We start from the raw sequence: 19,112 nt of genomic DNA on the forward strand, positions 1-19,112 counted from the left end.
CAGGGAGGGAGCGATGTGCTCGGCATCGCGGGATAGATTATCAGCGGGGCCGGGGTCTGAACCTAGGTTTCCTGTCCCGATATTCTGGGTGCCTGCACTTGACCTTCATGGTGTGAGAGAAGCAGTGGGACAAGGGCACAGGATTCGGGGTCCAAGAGCTCTGATTTCAGATCGAAACTCTGTACTTACTGTCTGTTCATCTTGAGTAGGCTGCTGCTGCTTCTTATTTTTCTTTCCTTTCCCTTTCTTCTTGGCTTCCTTCCTCCCTCCCCCACCCTTTCTCTCTCTCTCTCTCCCTTTCTCTTTCTCTCTTTCTCTTTCTTTCTCTCTTCCTTCCTTCCCTTCCCTCCCTCCCTCTTTCTTTCTTTCTTTCTTTCTTTCTTTCTTTCTTTCTTTCTTTCTTCTTTCTTTCTTTCTTTCTTCTTTCTTTTCTTTCTTTCTCTCTCTCTCTCTCTCTCTCTCTCTCTCTCTCTTCTTCTTCTCTTTCTTCCTTCCTTCCTTCCTTCCTTCCTTTCCTTCCTTCTCTCTCTCTTTCTCTCTCTCTTTCTTTCTTCAGCTGCACCTGCAGCATATGAAATTCCTAGGCTAGGGGTCGAATCAGAGCTGTAGCTGCCAGCCTATGCCATAGCCACAGCAACTCAGGATCTGATCCACATCCGAGACCTACACCATGGCTCACGGCAATGCCAGATCCTTAACCCACTGAGTGAGGCCAGGGATTGAATATGCATCCTCACAGGCACTATGTCAGGTCCTTAGCCTGCTGAGCCACAATAGGAATTTCTTCTTCTTCTTCTTCTTCTCCTTCTCCTTCTTCTTCTTCTCCTTCTTTTTAAATAAACCATTCTAACTTTCGGTTTGGCACTAGTAAAATGGAGACAGTATTGGTCACCTCCCCAGATTGTTGTGAGGTGTAAATGAAATAACTATGAGCCTGGCACATGACAGATGTTCTGTGAATTTTACTTCCCTTTGCTCCTTTTCTTTTCCTTTCTTTCTTTTTGTCTTTTTAGGGCCATACTCTTGGCATGTAGAAGTTTCCAGGCTAGGGGTGGAAACAGAGCTGCAGCTGCTAGCCTACACCACAGCCACAGCAACGCCTCATCCTTAACCCACTGAGTGAGGCCAGGGATGGAACCTGAGTTCTCATGGATACTAGTCAGGTCATGACCCCTGGGCCACAGCAGGAGCTCCCCCTTTGCTCCTTTACCTCCCCACGGCCCAGTCAGAAGTGAGCAGCTCTCAGGGCTGGGGGTAGTGGACGGAGGTGACAAGTGGGCAGGCGGGTCTCCTCAGGGGAAGGCACGCAGAGAAGGCAGGCACCAAATGTCATTTGTGGGCCACTCCCAATTTACGGGATCTGGTGCAAAGACTTTGAAGAGGCAATAAAATTCATGCTAGGAAATGACAATAATTGAGAGTCCTGACTTAGCAAACTAAATACCCCATTTTTTTTTTTTTTAACAAGGCAAGGGATTCTGGATGGGTAGCAAAAAATCGCATTCTAATGAGATTAGCTTCCTGGAATAGGAATAGTCTTTCCCAAGAGCAGCATATGCCCACACCCCACGGAGAGTGTATATAAACGCCCTGAGAGGCCATGAGAGCCCAGAACCTGAGCTCCTTGCGAAGCTACTACCTACTCTGCGAGCATCATGGCCACCCAGTTCTGCTCTCCCATCTTCTCCTCCGGGTCCGTCAAGGGCCTCTGTGGCACATCAGGTGGCATCTCTCGGGTGTCCTCCGTCCGCTCCGTGGGCTCCTGCAGGGTCCCCAGCCTTGCCGGCGTCGGGGGGTCAGCCTCCTCCATCAGGCTGGGCCTCTCCGGCTTCGGGAGCTACTTGCCTGGTTCCTGCCTGTCCTCTGGATACAACTCCTCCAGCTTTGCCGGGAGCGGGGGCTGGTTCTGCGAGGGCGCCTTCAATGGCAACGAGAAGGAGACCATGCAGTTCCTGAACGACCGGCTGGCCAACTACCTGGAGAAGGTGCGCCAGCTGGAGCGGGACAACGCGGAGCTGGAGAGCCGTATCCGGGAGTGGTACGAGTCTCAGATCCCGTATATCTGCCCAGACTACCAGGCCTACTTCAAGACCATTGAGGAGCTTCAGCAGAAGGTAACGGGGACCTGGTCCCTCTCCAGCCCAACCCCCCAAGCCCTGTTGGGGGAGCTGCTTCATCCTGCTAAAGATGGGACGGTTGCTCTTGGGGGATTCTCTCTTGCATCGGGACCAGCTTTTCTCTTTAGGGTCTTGGTTTTCCGGGAGACCCAGACCTCTCTGCGGCTGGGAACCTCCCTTCCCTTCCAGCCATTCCTCTAGCCAGCCATCCCCCCTCCCCTTCTGTCTCAGCCATGGGAAGGGCCATTCCACCCACCAAGTCCCTGCTGGACACAAGCTGGCGCCTGACGCCTTTCTATCCTTTCACTTGTTAATTCCTCATTTTGGAGTGATGGAGCTCCCTGGGTCCATTTAAAGATGCACAAGTGAAGGGAGTTCCCATCGTGGTTCAATGGTAACAAGCCCGACGAGCCTCCATGAGGATGCAGGTTCCATCCCTGGCCTCGCTCAGTGGGTTAAAGATCTGGTGAACTGTGGTATAGGCTGGCAGCTGAAGCTCCCATTTGACCTCTAGTCTGGGAACTTCAATATGCTGCAGGTGCAACCCTAAAAAGACCAAAAAAAAAAAGAAAGATGTAGAAATTGAGTTTTAGGGAGGTCCATCAACTTGCCCAAGATCACCCAGCCTGCTAGTGTTGGATGCAGAACCTGAATCCAAGTTGGCCTAGTTCTCTCCACTCACCCTGGTGCCTCCCTCTGTGCTGCTCTGGGGACTGCAGGATGTCAGGAATGATGGCTCCTGGCACTCCCGTGTCGCCCTTCCCCGGACGGATGCTCCTTCTATACCTGGGCTCAGGGCTCGGGGCTGGAGACGCCGAAGGTGTCAGTGGTATTTAGAAGAAAGGCCTCTGAAAGCTGGCCTGCCTCTCCCACCTGCTCCCACCGTGCTTTCCAAGCTCATAGGATGCCCCCTGTTCTCCAGATACTGATAACCAAGGCTGATAACGCCAGGCTGGTCCTGCAGATTGACAACGCTAAACTGGCTGCTGATGACTTCCGCACCAAGTGAGTGGCCTGATCTGGGCAGGTTGCTGTGCTGTTCTCTTGCCTCTGTCCCCTGCCTCTGGGAGCTGGTAAGGGGATAGTGGGGCCAGATGGTAAGTGGGAACTGTGGCATCAGCCCTGGGTCCCTTCTGGGTCAAGGGAAAGGAGCATTGTGCTGCTGACCCCACGTCCTCAGCCACTGCAGCTGAACAGCAAGGCAGTGTGTGCCCTGCCTGTGCATGGCTGCTTTGCTGCAGACTCAGCAGGGTTCTGTGCCTGCAGGTACGAGACGGAGCTGGGCATGCGGCAGCTGGTGGAGGCTGATACCAACGGCCTGCGCCGGATCCTGGATGAGCTGACACTGTGCAAGGCTGACCTGGAGATGCAGGTGGAGTCCCTGAAAGAGGAGCTGATATGCCTCAAGAAGAATCACGAGGAGGTGAGGCTGGTGCAAACTCCTGACGTTTCCCATCGAGCGGGGATCCCCTGCTGACCCCTGGGGATGACCCCTGTGACAGTTGTCTCCACAGTGACTCCATCTGATGTTTATTGGTGGCTCACTGTGTGCCAGGAACCCTAGGAAACACTTTGCATTTCATTCATGTTCCATGTCATCCTCATGATAATTTCAGGAGGTAGATACCATTACAAACTCCATTTTACAGATGCAAAAATTGAGGCCCAGATGGGTTGAGTCACTTGCTCAAGGTCACACGGATTCCATATGCCTGCCATGACACTAACTCTCCACTTGGACCATAGGGCCTGGTAACAATTCTATTTGCCTAGTGTTTGCATCATTGCTTTACTCCCTCAAATCCTCTGTGGAGGTAGTTAGAGGAGCATGAGGTGATGGAGGCCCAGAGAGGTTAAGTATCCTGTGTAATGTCACACAGCTGCAACAGAAGGAGGAGGGTTTTTAACCCAGATCAGTCGAACCCATATCCAGCATCCTTTTCACACACTTACACCTTCTCGCCTCCTCTCTGCAGGAAGTCAACACCCTGCGATGCCAGCTTGGGGACCGACTGAATGTGGAGGTGGATGCCGCTCCCCCAGTGGATCTCAACAAGATCCTGGATGACATGAGATGCCAGTATGAGGCCCTGGTGGAGAATAACCGCAGAGATGTGGAGGCCTGGTTCAACACCCAGGTGGGGCCAGCCAGCCCAGAACAAACTGCTGGTGGGGGGTGGAGTGGGGTCACCCACGACAGTAGTTTCACTTGCTCTGATATATGCTCTGGGTCCTCTCGTGCTTTTCTTTCTTTCTTTCTTTTTTTTTTTTGGCCGCCCCATGGCATATGGAGTTCCCAGGCTGGGGATCGGATCTGAGCTGCCGTTGCGACTTATACCACAGCTGAGGCACACTGGATACCTAACCTACTGCGGCGGGCTGGGGGTCAAACCTGCATCCCAGCGCTGCAAAGATGCCACACTGGAAACTCCTTCTGCTTTTTCAGACGGAGGAGCTGAACCAGCAGGTGGTGTCCAGCTCCGAGCAGCTGCAGTGCTGCCAGACAGAGATCATCGAGCTAAGACGCAATGTCAACGCCCTGGAGATCGAGCTGCAGGCCCAGCACAGCATGGTGAGTGTGCTCTGCCTGGGCGGCCAGCCCCCAATCCACCAGGCCTGGTTGTCGTGGGGTATGATCACAAGCGGTTCGCTATGCCCAGGGCTGGGGGGGTCTCTGGGTGGGATGCCCTGGGTGGGGATCCCTCTCACTGGCAGTGCTTCCTCTTTCCCATCGCAGCGGAATTCCCTGGAAGCCACCCTGGCGGAGACGGAGGCCCGCTACAGCTCACAGCTGGCCCAGATGCAGGGCCTGATCAGCAACGTGGAGGCCCAGCTGGCCGAGATCCGCTGTGACCTGGAGCGGCAGAACCAGGAGTACCAGGTGCTGCTGGATGTCAAGGCCCGGCTGGAGTCGGAGATCGCCACGTACCGCCGCCTGCTGGAGGGAGAAGACTGCAAGTGAGTGGCCTGTGGGACCTGGAGTCCAAGCTCGGGGAAGGGCTCACCTGGACCCAATCCTCAGTGCCGCGGGGAGGGCGTCAGTGCTGAAGGTCATTGCGCAGGTGAAGGGCGACTGATCAGAGCCTCTGGAGAGAGATTCCTTCCAACTCCCAGCTTTGCATGTTCATGGGGAGACAAGCTGGCTCCACTCACAGCGCTTCTCCAGCCATTGGTTTTGGCTGGGAGTTTCTGATCTTGGTCCCTGCAGCTCTTGGGGGTTTCAGAGGCACTGTCTGAGATCATTTGTCCTTGTCACCCACCTATCTCACTTGACCCCCTGTTTTTTTTCTTTTTATGGCTGCACCATATGGAAGTTGCCGGGCTAGGGGTCTAATCGGAGCTGCAGCTGCCATGGCAACGCCGGATCCGGGCCTCCTCTGTAAACTACAACACAGCTTGCGGCAACGCCGCATCCTTAACCCACGGAGCGAGGCTGGGGATCAAACCCACATTCTCACCGACACAATGTCGGGTCCTTAACCCACTGAGCCACAACGGGAACTCCTCTATGTACGCAAACATGAACGTCAGTCCAATGGCCAATGCCAAACGCACCCTGATTCAATCTCATTTCCTCAGGCTGCCTGCTCACCCTTGTGCCACAGAATGCCAGCCTGCTGTTAGAGTTCCTTATGTCTCCAGCGTGCCCTGCGCCCCGGCTCCCCAGCTCAGCACCCAGATCCGCACCATCACGGAGGAGATCAGAGATGGGAAAATCATTTCCTCCAGGGAGCATTTGCAGCCTCTGTAACCAGCCCAAGGGGCAGGCCCTGGCTCATAGGTCAGAGGACACCCCTGTGGGTCCCGGCTCTCAACGACCCCCTCCCCCTTCCTTAAAAGGACTCCCCGCTCAGCAGAATTTTCTACCAAAATACTTCTTAGGTTGTGTTTCTGGCTTTAACTGCTTTTAAGCTGTGTAAAACTGGGCTGCCCTGGAAACTTACCCAATAAAGTGTGTTCTCTTGGCATAGCAACCTGGCCTCTGTCTATTCTCTGTGGTTAGTAAGTGGGGGTGTTTGATCAGGGCCTTGCTCTGAAGGTGTGGATTTTGGTTTCAGGTCTGGCTTCTCCGAGGGATAGGAAGTGCCAGGGGGATTCAAAATAGTTCATAACTGGGATACTTCAGGGCCTGGTCCACGAGAACAGATGACAGCCCAATCCGGATGGCTGCTGGCCATAATCTACAGGCTTGGCCCTGCCCCGGGCACCGCCTGGGGTGGCCCCAGAGGAGGCAAAGCCTCCCAAGCTGTCCTCCCTGGTGGCTCCACCTGGATCTGGTGATTCTCTCTTCCCTTCAGTTTCTCCTCCTTATTCAGCTCCTATCACACTCCTGGCCCCCTCCAGGCCTGACACTGGGGACAGTGGAGGAGAAGGGGTTTCAGGGCCACGCAGAGAGGCAAACTCCAGGCAGCCAGCTGGGGAGCTGGGAGATGCAGGCGGGAGGGCCCAGTGAATGCATGTCCCTGACACTGGACACAGGGCTGAAGTGCAGGGCGGCAGGGACAGTGAGGTGGAGAAGATGGGGCCAGACGTGGATCGGGGGGAGGCGACAGCCAGACCTCACTGTGGAGCAGAGTCCAGAGTGTCCTGGACTCCACTGGCTGAGCCACGCTTGTCTGCGCATCAGGACTAACAGTGCCTGGCCATGCTCTCTGATCAGAGCAGCTGGCCCATGAGAAGCCTGTCCTGCTTCATTCTTCAGTTGAGACTCTAGGCCCAGAGGGGGCAGTGGCTTGCCTCAGGCCATACAGAGGTAAGTGGCAGGGAGGAGGCCATTGCTCAGCTATTCTTTTTTTCCTTTTCTTTTTCTCTTTTGCGGGCGCCCCCTCCGCATATGGAAACTCCTGGGGTCGGGAATCGACTCTGAGCTGGAGCTTTGACCTACACTATAGCTGCAGCAGTGCTGGCTCCTTAACCCACTGTGCCGGGCCAGAGATAGAACCGGCACCTCCACACAGACAAGCCAGATCCTTAACCTACTGTGCCACAGTGGGAACTCTTGCTCAGCTCTTCTGACTCTAACTTGGAGGCTCTTCCCAGCACATGGGTACTGTGTCACCCCCAACCCACCCCCGACCCCTTCCCTCACTTTGTTACCTCTGGGCTCTCACTTGAGCCCAAGACCTATGGGAAAGACCCACGGTTCTGCTCTATGTCACCAGGTGTTTGGTGCCAAAGATGAATCTTGGACCTGCTGAACAAGCCAGAGGTGCAGCAAACACATCTTGGACCTTAGGAGAAGATGCACTTCGGCTGAGATGGAGTAGCTGGCTCAGACCCTGGGTCTTTGTGCCGAAGCCATGTCATGTGACCTCGCTGGTCCAGCTGGCACATCTGTGAAATGGGACTGTAGGAGGCTCCAGTGTGTGCACAGCACCAGGGAAGTGGTAGCTACGAGTGCTGGTGTTAAATGAAGAGTCCCTGGGCTGAGTGGCAGGTGGGAGATCCCACTGGGTGAGTCGAAGCTCTTTGCTTAGTTGCAGGGCAGGATTCCGGTGGGGCCAATACCGCGGGCCAGCAGCACCCTCAGAGCTGGACAGTGAACCCAAAGGGCTTTGGGGCAAGAGGCCAGACAGGAGGGCCAGTCCATATGGTCTTAGCCCTGCCCTGCTGCTCTCTGAGCTCCGCACTCCTGCTCTAGGGCGTGAGGTCTGCAATTTCTGTCTTTGCCTGAGGCTCAGGCATGTGCAGGGCGCACTGCACCCAGTTTGCCGGTGCAGACATAGCCAGGGAGGGGCAGTGGGCTCAGTCTCTGTTCTGGCTCCAGCGAGGGAGCGGCAGACACTCTGCACAGGCTTGGGACCAGACAAAAAATCATGCTGTCAGGTCCTCCAACGGCACGCTGTGCTCCGTGCTAATGCGCACTCTGCGCTGCAAGCGTGCATCCTCAGCCTCGTGATGTGCATTCAAATAGCCTGTGTCTCGAGGGCACTTTATTTAGTAGCTTTCTTCACCATTTTTTTTTTCTTTTTATGGCCGTACCCGTGGCACATGGAAGTTCTGGGGCCAGGGGTCGAATTGGAGCTGCAGCTGTCAGCCTACCCCACAGCCACAGCAACACTGGATCCAAGCAGCATCTGCGACCTACACCACAGCTTGTGGCGCCGTGGGATTGTTAACCCACTGGGCGAGGCCAGGGATCGAACCCCCATTCTCATGGACACTATGTGGGGTTCTTAATCTGAACCACAAGGGAACACCCTCTTTAGCCTTTTGTCAAATTGTTCAGAGCGCCTACGTTGGTTAAGGAACCCCTGCTCTCAACCTCACCCAGGTCTGTAAGTGAGTTCCAGTTTCTACCTCTTGTCGGCATGTGTGCTGTTTGGAGCGGGCGTTCACACAGCAAGTGGCAGGCTTAGGACCCCCTTCTCAGCTGTTTCAACTCCTATGCCATCGCTCTTTTCTCGACATCAACAGAGAAAAGATATATTACATACGATCGAATTTCCCCAGAGTGAAGAGAATAGTTTCTTTCAAGGCAGGGTCCCATCTTCTTTGCACTTTTCAGCTACGGTGTCTGGCTGTCTTTCTCATTCACACATAATCAGATCAATCCGTCAATCAACAGCTAAGAACTGAACACCCTGTGCATGGAAAACGCAAGTGTGTGGGTTTATCTAGGGAAAGCGGGGGTGGGGGAAGCAGCTGGGCCAAAGAGGGGGCATCACGCATTGTTCCCTGGTTGCTGGTGGCGCAGCTGCAGAGACACACCCTATGCACCACCACACAGCCCCAGGGATGGCAGGTGTGTGTGGTGGGCTGGCTTTCAGGTTCTCCGGAGCAGAGAGAGCATTCCCTTGGAGAGTCCGGGGAAAGCCTGAGGGGAGGTCTGAAATTGATGGGAACATTGGAGGGTGGGCAGAAGTCAGAGGAAAGAGAGAGGGAGCTCCCTTCATGGCTCAGCAATTAATGAGCCCAACTAGGATCCATGAGGATTCGGGTTTGATCCCTGGCCTCGATCAGTGGGTTAAGGATCCCGCGTTGCTGTGAGTTGTGGTGTAGGTCATAGACCTGGCTTGGATCCTGCATGGCTGTGGCTGTGGCATAGGCTGGCAGCTGTAACTCCGATTTGACCCCTAGTCTGGAAACCTCCATATGCGACATGTGCAGTCCCCCAAAAAAAGCAAAAAAAAAAAAAAAATTCTGAGCCACACCTTGAGTGCTGCATTGGCTTTTGGCCCAGAGAACACTTGGTGTTTCGCCAAAGGTTCATCTGGACAGGTGCTGCACCGACACAGGGATGCTTTGATCTGCTGCCCTCCCTGATTGCAGTGTCCCCATCTGAAGGGGTAGGGAGAGTGAGCTTGACTTGGGAAGTAGCTTTCCCTCCCTGCTCTCTACTCACTTTTGCTCTCCTTCCTTCCTCTTTCCCTCACCTTCCATGCTCCTTTCTTCTCAAAAAAGTTCTTTCTTTGCTTCCTTACTTAGCACAATGTCCCAAAAGGAAAAGCATCCATCCATCCATCCATCCGTCCGTCCATCCGTCCATTCACTGTGAAACCTCCCAAAGCCCCCTACTATGGTTGACACTATAGAGGCTTCATAAGAAGTACGAGGTCCGTCCTGGTCCCCCAGGGCAGAGAAGGCTGGGACAGAAGACAAGTGGAGAGCACCCATGAAGGGAAATCCAGCAGATCAAACGTGGATCACCGAAGTGAGTGTTGAGAGCCAGGAGGCCTTGAAGGGCTGGGGTCCGGGGAAGGTTCTAGGGAGAAGATCAGGCTGGGGCTGGAGCCAGAAGGCCTGGGTCTCAGGCTCTTTGGGAAGACCAGGAACCAGCACCCTACCACCCTAGGAACCAGCACGCTACCACCCATGGTTGTGCTGCTGGGCGTGTGGGGGCCTCAAAGAAAAGATGCACCTTGAATGGTTGTGCAAAGGCTAGTTCTGCTGGCTCCGTGGCTCATTGGCTGTGTGAGCTCAGGCAGGCTCTGAAACACCCTGAGCCTCAGTTTACTCACCTGCTGAAGGGGGGCACTGGGGATGCTGTCTTAGGAGGCTGTTTTGAAGAGGGCAAGAGAGAATGGGTGGAGAGAGCCCAGTGAATGATGGCTGGTTCCCTTAGCCTCATGATTAGCAGAGTTGACAGGGAGACCCCTTTCTGGGAACCCACGTGACACTTGGGTGACATAAACAGCATGGGGCTTCCCAGGCCTTGGCTGCTGTGGCTCCTCTGGGTCCTATGGCTTCAGGGTAGCCCTTGTTGAGCCAGAGCACGTCCCCAGGAGGCTGTGGCTTATCACAGCTCCGGCGGAGCCTGCGCCCCTGTGGGTGGGGAACTTACACACCCAAGGAGGTGCAGCTGGGCTTTCTGCTGAGCTGCGTCCTTTGCACTGGAGCACAGCTTTCCAGGCAGGAGATGCTGAGGCAGCCAATGGGGACCTGGGCTTGTGCTGGGCGGGGGCCGGTCACACCAGGCCCCTGGGTGTGGGTAGGGCACGGTGACTCATGGGTGCTATCTACCTGAGGGCCCCAAACACATGCACCTGGCCCGTGGGTTGGTAGCCTCTGTGCTCAGAGCCCACTCATGCTCCCTGGTGACAGCTGCTTGGCATCGCCAGGCTGAGTACAAGATGCCACCCACGTGGGGGGACCGGCAATCCCAGCAGCTGCTGTCTCCAAGCACTTAACCAGAAACAGCTGCCCTTCTAGATGCTTCTAATGCAGGTAGTCCTCACAGCGGCCCTAGGAAATGGGTACTTTTATCCTCTTCCCATTTCACGGGGGAGGAAACAGAGGGAGGTGGAGAGACATGAAGTCACATGGTTGGTATGTGGTGGGGCTGGGATTTGAACCTACGGAGTTCACACGTAACCACAATGCTGTGCGGCTTCTACGGGGACCCCAGAGGCTGTTGGCCACCCCCTCGTGGAGCACATGCGCTGCAGTCCTTTTCACTCTCCTCAGAGCCCAACCACGTCCGGCAGCCTGGGGCAGGATGCTGGAGCAGAGTGGGAGGCAGGCTGTGGCGGGAGGGCCAGGCCAGCCCGGGGTGGGCAGCTCGGCTCTGTGGCTGGAGACACTTGGCAAGCTCTTAGCATCCCCTGGTCTTGGTTTCCTCAGCTTGGATGTGGGGATGGGGCGCTCGGGCTCACAGAGCCGTGTGAGGACCGACACGGTGCTTGGATGACAGTGGTTCTCCCGTGGGAAGCTGAGACTTGTCTCTAGAAGACTGAGCAGGACCCCGGGCTGCAGGGCAGGCCAGAGGGCAAATCCCCCAAGGCTCTGCCTGACGACCCCCGTCCTGGCTCCACCTGCCTGTCCTCTGCACAGCTCCTGGGTCCTCTTCCAGGTCCCACTTGTGTGGCAGGTGGGAGCAGCTGAAAAGCAATCCACACTTGTCAAGCTCTTGGCGTCAGTTCAGACAATCCCGATAGCAGAGAAGAAACCCCGAAAGTCAAGTTCTATGTGCTTCTGAGGAGGCCACTCACGTGCCCTCAGGTCCCCAGAAGAAAAGGCTTCCCTTTTACTCAGCCGGCCCCGGGGAAGACGTGCCTTCCCACACTGGGAGGGGTCACCACGAGTGGGGGCCCAGGGAGCTGACCTTTAGTCCTTTGGGTGAAGCTGAGACTGCACAACCAGAGCAGATTTCCCGGCAAGAAAGGAAGTGGGGATGTGTCCCCTGCGGCTCGGCTGAATCTGGGGTGACCACCTATCCCATGACTGAGGGGTCCCCTGGAGACGGGGCTTTATCGCAGTCCTGGGGAAATCGGGATGGTTGGTCACCATAGCCAAATTTTCTGGGCCATTCTAGAACCTTTTGTGTCTCCCCAGGCATGAAGCCCCTGCCTTCCAGCGACAACCAGGCTGGCTGGTCCATCTCCCAGGAGCCAGCCCTGGGCCTCCTCTAACTCCCTTAGGCTCATAAAAAGAGACACTGCTGGAGAAAGTCAAGACGGCTGGATCCCACCCCTCTTAACAAGGAGGCTGCGGTCTGGGTGCTGATGACAGGCCCCTTTGAAGAACAGACAGAGACGTGGTCCCCGAGGCGACACGGGGTGTTGGAGATGAGTCTCGACGTGGCCGCCGGTCCAACGGGGCTCCTTTTTTATGAGCCCGGGAAATGTTCATGGGAAGCTAAGTAACAGATTAATGAGGGGTTCTGAGAGCAAGTGGCATTAACTTTAACGAGGAGAAAACACTCTGCAAAGGCCAACGCCCGCCGGGGCAGAGATATAAACCCGGGGCGAGGAGCTGCCGCTCAGCCACGGGGTGTCTGGATGTGACCATCTCGCTGCAGCCATGGCTTCCAAGTGCCTCAAGGCCAGCTTCTCATCTGGGTCTCTCCAGGTCCCGGGAGGGGCCGGGGGGGCCTCTGCTCGCGTGTCCGCGATGTACTCCAGCAGCTCTTGCAAGCTCCCCAGCCTCTCCCGGGGGGCCCGGAGTTTCTCCACCTGCTCCGTTGGGCTGGGCCGGAGCAGCTGCAGGGCTGCCAGCTGCCTCCCGGCTCTCTGCCTCCCCTCCGGAGGCTTTGCCAGCAGCTACAGCATGGGTGGGGGCTGGTTTGGGGAGGGCATCCTCACGGGCAACGAGAAGGAGACCATGCAGTCCCTCAATGACCGGCTGGCCAGCTACCTGGAGAAGGTGCGGCGGCTGGAGCGGGAGAACTCAGAGCTGGAGGGCCGCATCCGAGAGTGGTGTGAGCAGCAGGAGCCTTACCTGTGCCCCGACTACCAGTCCTACTTCCAGACCATCGAGGAACTCCAGAAGAAGGTGAGGGGTCTGGAGTGGCTTTGATGATGCCACCAGCACTGGACTGCTAGCTTTGCTCCCATGGGGCACTTCAGAGATCACAAAGCCTGGTCACATCTGTGGCCTCCTTTGCTCCTTCCAGTAATCTGATGAGGGAGGTATCATTAGCCCATCTTACAGATGAGAACACGGAGGCTCAGGCTGGTTCACGGACTTATTCAAGAGGATCCAGATGGCAGTTAGTGGAGCCAGAGCTTGAATACAGGCTCTATGAACTAACTGGTGGGGAGACCTTTAATAGCAGAAGCCACTTCTTCGAATTTGAATTTTTTTTTTGCCTGTAGCATGTAGATTCTGGGGCCAGGGATTGAATTGTGCCATAGCAGCAACCTGAGCCATAGCAGTAACAAAGCTAGATCCTTAACTCACTGAGTCACCAAGGGACTCCTTTTTATTTGGCTTTTTTTTTTTTTTTTTTGGCGGGGGGTGGGGGGAGGCTGCACCCATGGCATATGGAGGTTCCCAGGCTAGGGGTCTAATCAGAGCTGTTGCTGCTGGCCTACGCCACAGCCACAGCAACACCAGATCCAAGCCCGCGTCTGTGACCTACACCACAGCTTGAGGTAACACTGGATCCTTAACCCACTGAGTGAGGCCAGGGATCGAACCTGCGTCCTCATGGATATTAGTCAGATTTGTTTCTGCTGAGCCACGATGGGAACCCTGGGACTCTTTTGAATTTTAATCTTCCTTCCTTCCTTCCCTCTCTCTCTTTCTTTTCTTTTCTCTTTTCTTTCCTTTCCTCTTCTTTCTCTCTTTCCCTCCTTCCTTCCTTCCTCTTCTCTCTCTGTTTTGTGGGTGAGGGGACTGGATTTGCTGTGTTTGGTGCAGTTATAGTTTTCCTATAACTAACTCAGGGAAGGAAGAAGCGGTCAGAAGTTTCCTTCTTGCCCAGCCTGCGTCCCCAGAAAGTCCTAGCTACCTCCTGAGAGGGACCATTTGTGTCCAGGGAACCAGAGAGTATGCTCTTGGTAATGACCTGCCCTGAGCCCTCTGGAGTCCGGGGAGAGAGGGAGACAGGAAGAAGGCGCCACGCCACGTCTTTCTGGCAGCATTTCCATGCCTCCCTCTCTCTAACTTAGGCTACAGTTTTTAGACGCTCTGCACTGGAAGGGACCATAGAGGTTTCCTGCTCTGACCCCTACAGCCTGCCCAGAAGTCTTCACGGAGCCTCAGCTGCCAAGAGCCCAGGGATGGGCGACCCTCTCCCCTCAAAGGCAGCCCACGCCAGGCGTGGGGAGCTCCAAGCAGAAGAATGTTCTTTCTTGCACTGAAATCGCTTCTCTGTTTCCCCAGACCCTGTGCACCAAGGCAGAGAATGCCAGGCTGGTGGTGCAGATTGACAATGCCAAGCTGGCCGCGGATGACTTCAGGAGCAAGTGAGTTGACCTGCTGACCCCTGGGTTGGGGGCTGGTAGAGCTGGACTTTGGTGATGCCCAGACTACATCACTGAGGGTTTCGGCTACACCGAGTCCCTGAGGCATAAGGCAGGACACACCGCACCAGGCCAGTCTGGGGTGGGGTCTGACTTGGACATAAAAATGAAAAGCAGTCTTAGGTGTCCCGCTATGTGCCTGCCAGGTATGAGACGGAGGTGTCCATGCGCCAGCTGGTGGAGTCAGACATGAATGGCCTGCGCAGGATCCTGGATGATCTGACCCTGTGCAAGGCTGACCTGGAGGCCCAGGTGGAGTCCCTGAAGGAGGAGCTGCTCTGCCTCAAGAAGACCCATGAAGAGGTGAGCACGGGCGAAGAGGTGAGGGTGGGGGAAGAGGTGAGCACGGGGAGCAGATGAGCACAGGAAGCAGGTAGGCTTGGGGGAGCACTAGGTATGGGGGAGGAGGGTGAGTGAGGCGCCATCTGGGGAAGCTAGTGCTGACCCTGGTCTGTGCCACAGGAAGTGACCTCCCTGCGCTGCCAGCTTGGTGATCGACTCAACGTCGAGGTGGACGCGGCCCCCCCTGTTGACCTGAACCGGGTTCTGGATGAGATGAGGTGCCAGTATGAGACCCTGGTGGAGAACAACCGCCGGGACGCTGAAGACTGGTTCAATACCCAGGTAGGCACCTGCAAATAGCAAGTGCAACAGAGACACAGGTGGGTCACAGAAGGGACCTTGAGGCTCTGAATCAAGAAGCTTGAGTTTGTGTCCCAGCTCTGTCCCAGCCTCGCTTGTGCACCTTGGGCAGGTTGCTGTCCTGAAAGCAACCATGTCCTCAAGGGGGAAGTTGGACTGGGTGATCTGGAAGGTCCTTCGTGGCTCGTGGTTCTAAGCGGCCTCCGTTGACCTCTGAAGCTGAGTCTCCGGTGTTCCTGACCAGGTCCTGTGTGTGTGTGTGTTTCAGACGGAGGAGCTGAACCAGCAGGTGGTATCCAGCTCAGAGCAGCTGCAGTCCTGCCAGGCGGATATCATGGAGCTGAGACGCACGGTCAACGCCCTGGAGATCGAGCTGCAGGCCCAGCACAGCATGGTGAGCCTGAGGCTGGCATGGGGCTGCTGCTGCTGGACCAAGCCTAGCAGTACATGGGCGGCCAGTCACCATGCTCTGACCTTGTGGGCAGGCTCCAGGGGCTCAAGCTTTTTTTTCATTCTTTTCCTTTTCTTTCTATGGCTGCACTTAGGGCACATGGAAGTTCTGGGTTAGGGGTCAAATCGGAGCTGCATTTGCGACCTAGGCTGAAGCTTGCAGCAACATGGATCCTTAACCCAATGAGCGAGGTCAGGGATCGAACCCACATCCCAACGGACACTGTGTTGGGTTCATAACCCACGGAGCCACGACGGGAACTCCTCAAGTTCTTGCGTGTCAGCAATTTTCTGTGCAGAGAAGAGGGAGTGAGGGCCCAGCTCCCATTCACTAAGGTACCAGCGGTAAAAGACCTTAGTAGCGGATGACATGCGCTAGCAGCAGCTTCTGTGTTTGTGTGAGCAGGTTCATTCTGCATAATTATCAGTTACTCAGAGACATCATTATTGCGGGAGCTGCTCTCCAGATCAGGAAGCCACAGGGGCTAACTGGCTCATCTCAAATGAGATGTCTGATGGCGGTTCATCCAGGCTCAAAGTGATTCTCTGAGCTTCCATTCCTGGATTCTGAGGCCTCACCGAGACCCTGATGGATCAGGTGTGGTTTCCTTGATGCGTCTCTGACCTCTGACCTTCTTCCTCTCTATACCTGCCTTCTCTTCAAAGAGAGATGCTTTGGAATCTACACTGGCGGAGACGGAGGCCCGCTACAGCTCGCAGCTGGCCCAGATGCAAGGCCTGATCGGCAACGTGGAGGCTCAGCTGGCGGAGATCCGGGCTGACCTGGAGCGTCAGAACCAGGAGTACCAGGTGCTGCTGGACGTGCGGGCCCGGCTGGAGAGTGAGATCAACACGTACCGGGGGCTGCTGGAGAGCGAGGACTGCAAGTGAGTACCACCGTGGCGTGCTTGCTGAACATAGTCCACCAAGTTCTGGAGAGACAGCGTGGTGTCTGGGAAACAGTGGGAGTCAGGAGCCCTGGGTTTTGGTTCGGGTCTTGTTTTTTTTTTTTTTTTTTTTGTCTTTTTGCCATTTCTTGGGCCGCTTCCACGGCATATGGAGGTTCCCAGGCTAGGGGTCAAATCGGAGCTGTAGCTACAGCAACTCGGGATCCGAGCCTCGTCTGCGACTCGGCAACACCAGATCCTCAACCCACTGAGCAAGGCCAGGGATCGAACCTGCAACCTCATGGTTCCTAGTCGGATTCATTAACCACTGAGCCACGACGGGAACTCCTGGTTCGGGTCTTGTTATACATTCATCTCGTGACCCTCCCTGGCTAGTCCCTTTCTTCTTTCTTTTTTCTTTTCTTTTTTAGGGCTGCACCGGCGGCATATGGAAGTTCCCAGGCTAGGGAATGGTGCCAGCCTACGCCACAGCCACAGCCACACAGGGATCTGAGCCGCACCTGTGACCTACATCACAGCTCATGGCAATGCCGGATCCTTAACCCACTGAGCAAGGCCAGGGATCGAACCTGGATCCTTGTGGATACTAGTTGGATTTGTTTCGGCTGCACCACAACAGGAACTCCTGCAATCTCTTCTTTTGCTGGGCCTCCAAGATTTTCCTATCGGTAGAATGAGGGGGTGGGACTAGGGGATTTTTAAGGTGCTCTGAGTAACTGAAAAAAGCAACTGGGAAATCCTAGTCATCTGTCCTTTTTCTTTTCCTAGGCTCCCCTGTAACCCGTGTGCCCCCGGCCACGCGCCCTCCAAGCCTTGCCTCCCCTGTCTTCCTGCAGCTTCCTGTGGACCTGGTGCAGCACGCACAACCTGTAGCCCCCGCCCCATCTGTGTGCCCTGCCCAGGGGGCCGGTTCTGAGAGGGCCTAGTCCAGAAAGCCAAGAACTTGGCCTTGGCCTCTGTTCAACTGTAACCCTAATCCCCAGGAATTCCCTGTCTTCGTGCTGAGCCTAGGCCCAGGCCTGGCCCTGGGAGGGCTCAGCAAATTCACGCCTTCACCTTTCTCAAAGCCTGTCGCCAAGGCTGGCCACCCCCGAAGGTCTCAGCACCTTCTCATTTCAACAGGGGCTAGAACCTCTGTTCTCAGACTCCCTCCTGGCTCAGGTTTTCCTTCTGGGTGCTGTTTCGGTGGGGTCTGAAATGCAGCAGAGGGCTTCTGTTGGTGCAAAAATAAAACACGTTTGCTCTGGCTCTCGATGCCTAATCAGCTCTGTCTGGTGCTGTTGGTCTGTGTTTCTGCTGGATGAAGAGGGGTGACTTGTGGGCAGATGAATGGGGGATGTTGGATCACGTGTGACCCTGAGGATGACTGGGTCCCGTGGCCCTATTTGGGGTGGTTGGAGGTCTGCAGTGGGGTGTCTAGCGCAGCCTTTCTGATTAAGAGCCTTCTCTAAGATTCCGCTGAGGTAACGGGTGCAACCACCCCGCTCCTACCACCCCTCTCAGTATATAGGGCCACCCTCGGGTCTCAGAGGAAGATGGCGAAGGCAGGGGTCAGTATAATGTGCAACATTTGGGGCCACTTCCTTGGCTTCACGTCTGTGGTCCGTGTCAGAGCAGCAGTGGAGAATCCCATACTGAGGGGACGCCATTCAAGTCCCCCGCTTTCAGAAGCTCATTTTCTTCAACCCCCTCCTTCACGGCCGCTCTTTCTCACGGCCCTTCCAGTTCAGCAACCTCCCCCCCCGCCCGACCCCCCGGCAAGACTCACAGCCCATCAAAAGCAGGGGAGGGAGAGTGAGCCCACCACTGCAACTTACGCCCACAGTCCAGAGTCTTGTTCCTAAGAGACTCACCAGGTTCTCATGTGGTCTTGACATCTGATGTGGGGCACCGTGCCTTTGGGTCCCGAGGCATTTCCACAGGGAAGCAAGAGCTCTCGGCATCTTGGACCAAAGACTCTCACGGGTGGCCGAAATGTCCTTCCTGAGCAGACCAGGCAAATAGCATGCACCATCAATCCCACTGGGAAGTGGAGAAGGACGAAGGCAAAACTTTCTGAGATAGAAAGGAAGGCAGGTTGTCCCCAGATGGTCTTGTGCTCTTTCTAGGATGTCAAGAGCCCTGCTAAGGAGCTTCAGGGACGTCAAGAGAGTTGTGACAGTGCCCGGGATGGAGAACAGATCAGTGAAAGATGCTGATCGAGGTGGTCCAGAGACCCCCACCCCTTAAGAGTATGGTTCACTTTGCTTTAATTTTAGCATCGTCCCCTTCCGTACCCCCTGTGAAGGAGGGTCTGAGGCTCTGGCCCAGCTCCCTCACGCTGCAGGACACCACCTCAGGGCCCATCTTTTTGGAGCACCTTGGCTGGGCCACCCAAAGAGGATGATGGCCTCAGAACCATTCAGTCACTCAACAAACGTTTACCGAGCGCCTCCCTGGGCCAGGCTATGTGTTAGATGTCACGGGCAGGAGTGACCCTCGATGGAGGGAGGCCTTGGAATGGGACAGGAAGGACACCCACTCACTGCCTCTCTCTGGTCCTACCTCCATGCTGGAAGGGGGCCAGCTGAAGGGGGGCCATGGCCTTGGTGGGATGAACGTGGGCTCTGATGGGATCAGTCTGACCTGGGTTCCAATCCCAGCCCCATCACTTACTGCCTGTCGTGGAGTTTTACACCAGGTCCCTTCCAGAGCCTCAGTTTCCCCATCAGTGAAATAGAGGATGTGTACTTACTGCACTGTCAGGTCCTGATGCTTTACAAGCCCATGCTGAGCATCTGAAAACTGATCACTGTCATTAACTCCAC

At 55.5% G+C, this 19,112-nt stretch overlaps 2 protein-coding genes across 3 annotated transcripts; both read left to right on the top strand.

The window, feature by feature from the left end:
- The first annotated feature begins 1,608 nt into the window (after positions 1–1,608).
- On the top strand, positions 1,609–6,088 carry LOC125115292 (keratin, type I cuticular Ha6). Of its 2 annotated transcripts, none has more exons than XM_047759342.1 (7): positions 1,609–2,114; positions 3,040–3,122; positions 3,384–3,540; positions 4,094–4,255; positions 4,564–4,689; positions 4,855–5,075; positions 5,697–6,088. In XM_047759342.1, exons 1-7 carry the CDS (start codon positions 1,656–1,658, stop codon positions 5,866–5,868), a joined length of 1,380 nt encoding a protein of 459 aa, XP_047615298.1. In that variant the 5' UTR covers positions 1,609–1,655; the 3' UTR covers positions 5,869–6,088. The 2 variants fall into 2 exon arrangements, with proteins under 2 accessions (XP_047615298.1, XP_047615299.1); XM_047759343.1 differs by having other exon boundaries at positions 1,656–2,114; positions 5,760–6,005.
- A 6,267-nt stretch (positions 6,089–12,355) lies between these two features.
- On the top strand, positions 12,356–17,566 carry KRT35 (keratin 35). The gene is made up of 7 exons (XM_047757500.1): positions 12,356–12,830; positions 14,166–14,248; positions 14,452–14,608; positions 14,768–14,929; positions 15,216–15,341; positions 16,064–16,284; positions 17,074–17,566. The coding sequence occupies exons 1-7, from the start codon at positions 12,360–12,362 to the stop codon at positions 17,219–17,221; spliced, it is 1,368 nt and encodes a 455-aa protein (XP_047613456.1). The 5' UTR covers positions 12,356–12,359; the 3' UTR covers positions 17,222–17,566.
- Positions 17,567–19,112: the final 1,546 nt, after the last annotated feature.

The sequence above is a fragment of the Phacochoerus africanus genome, chromosome 14 (assembly GCF_016906955.1).
Source record: "Phacochoerus africanus isolate WHEZ1 chromosome 14, ROS_Pafr_v1, whole genome shotgun sequence".
In the NCBI taxonomy this organism is placed as follows: domain Eukaryota; kingdom Metazoa; phylum Chordata; class Mammalia; order Artiodactyla; family Suidae; genus Phacochoerus; species Phacochoerus africanus.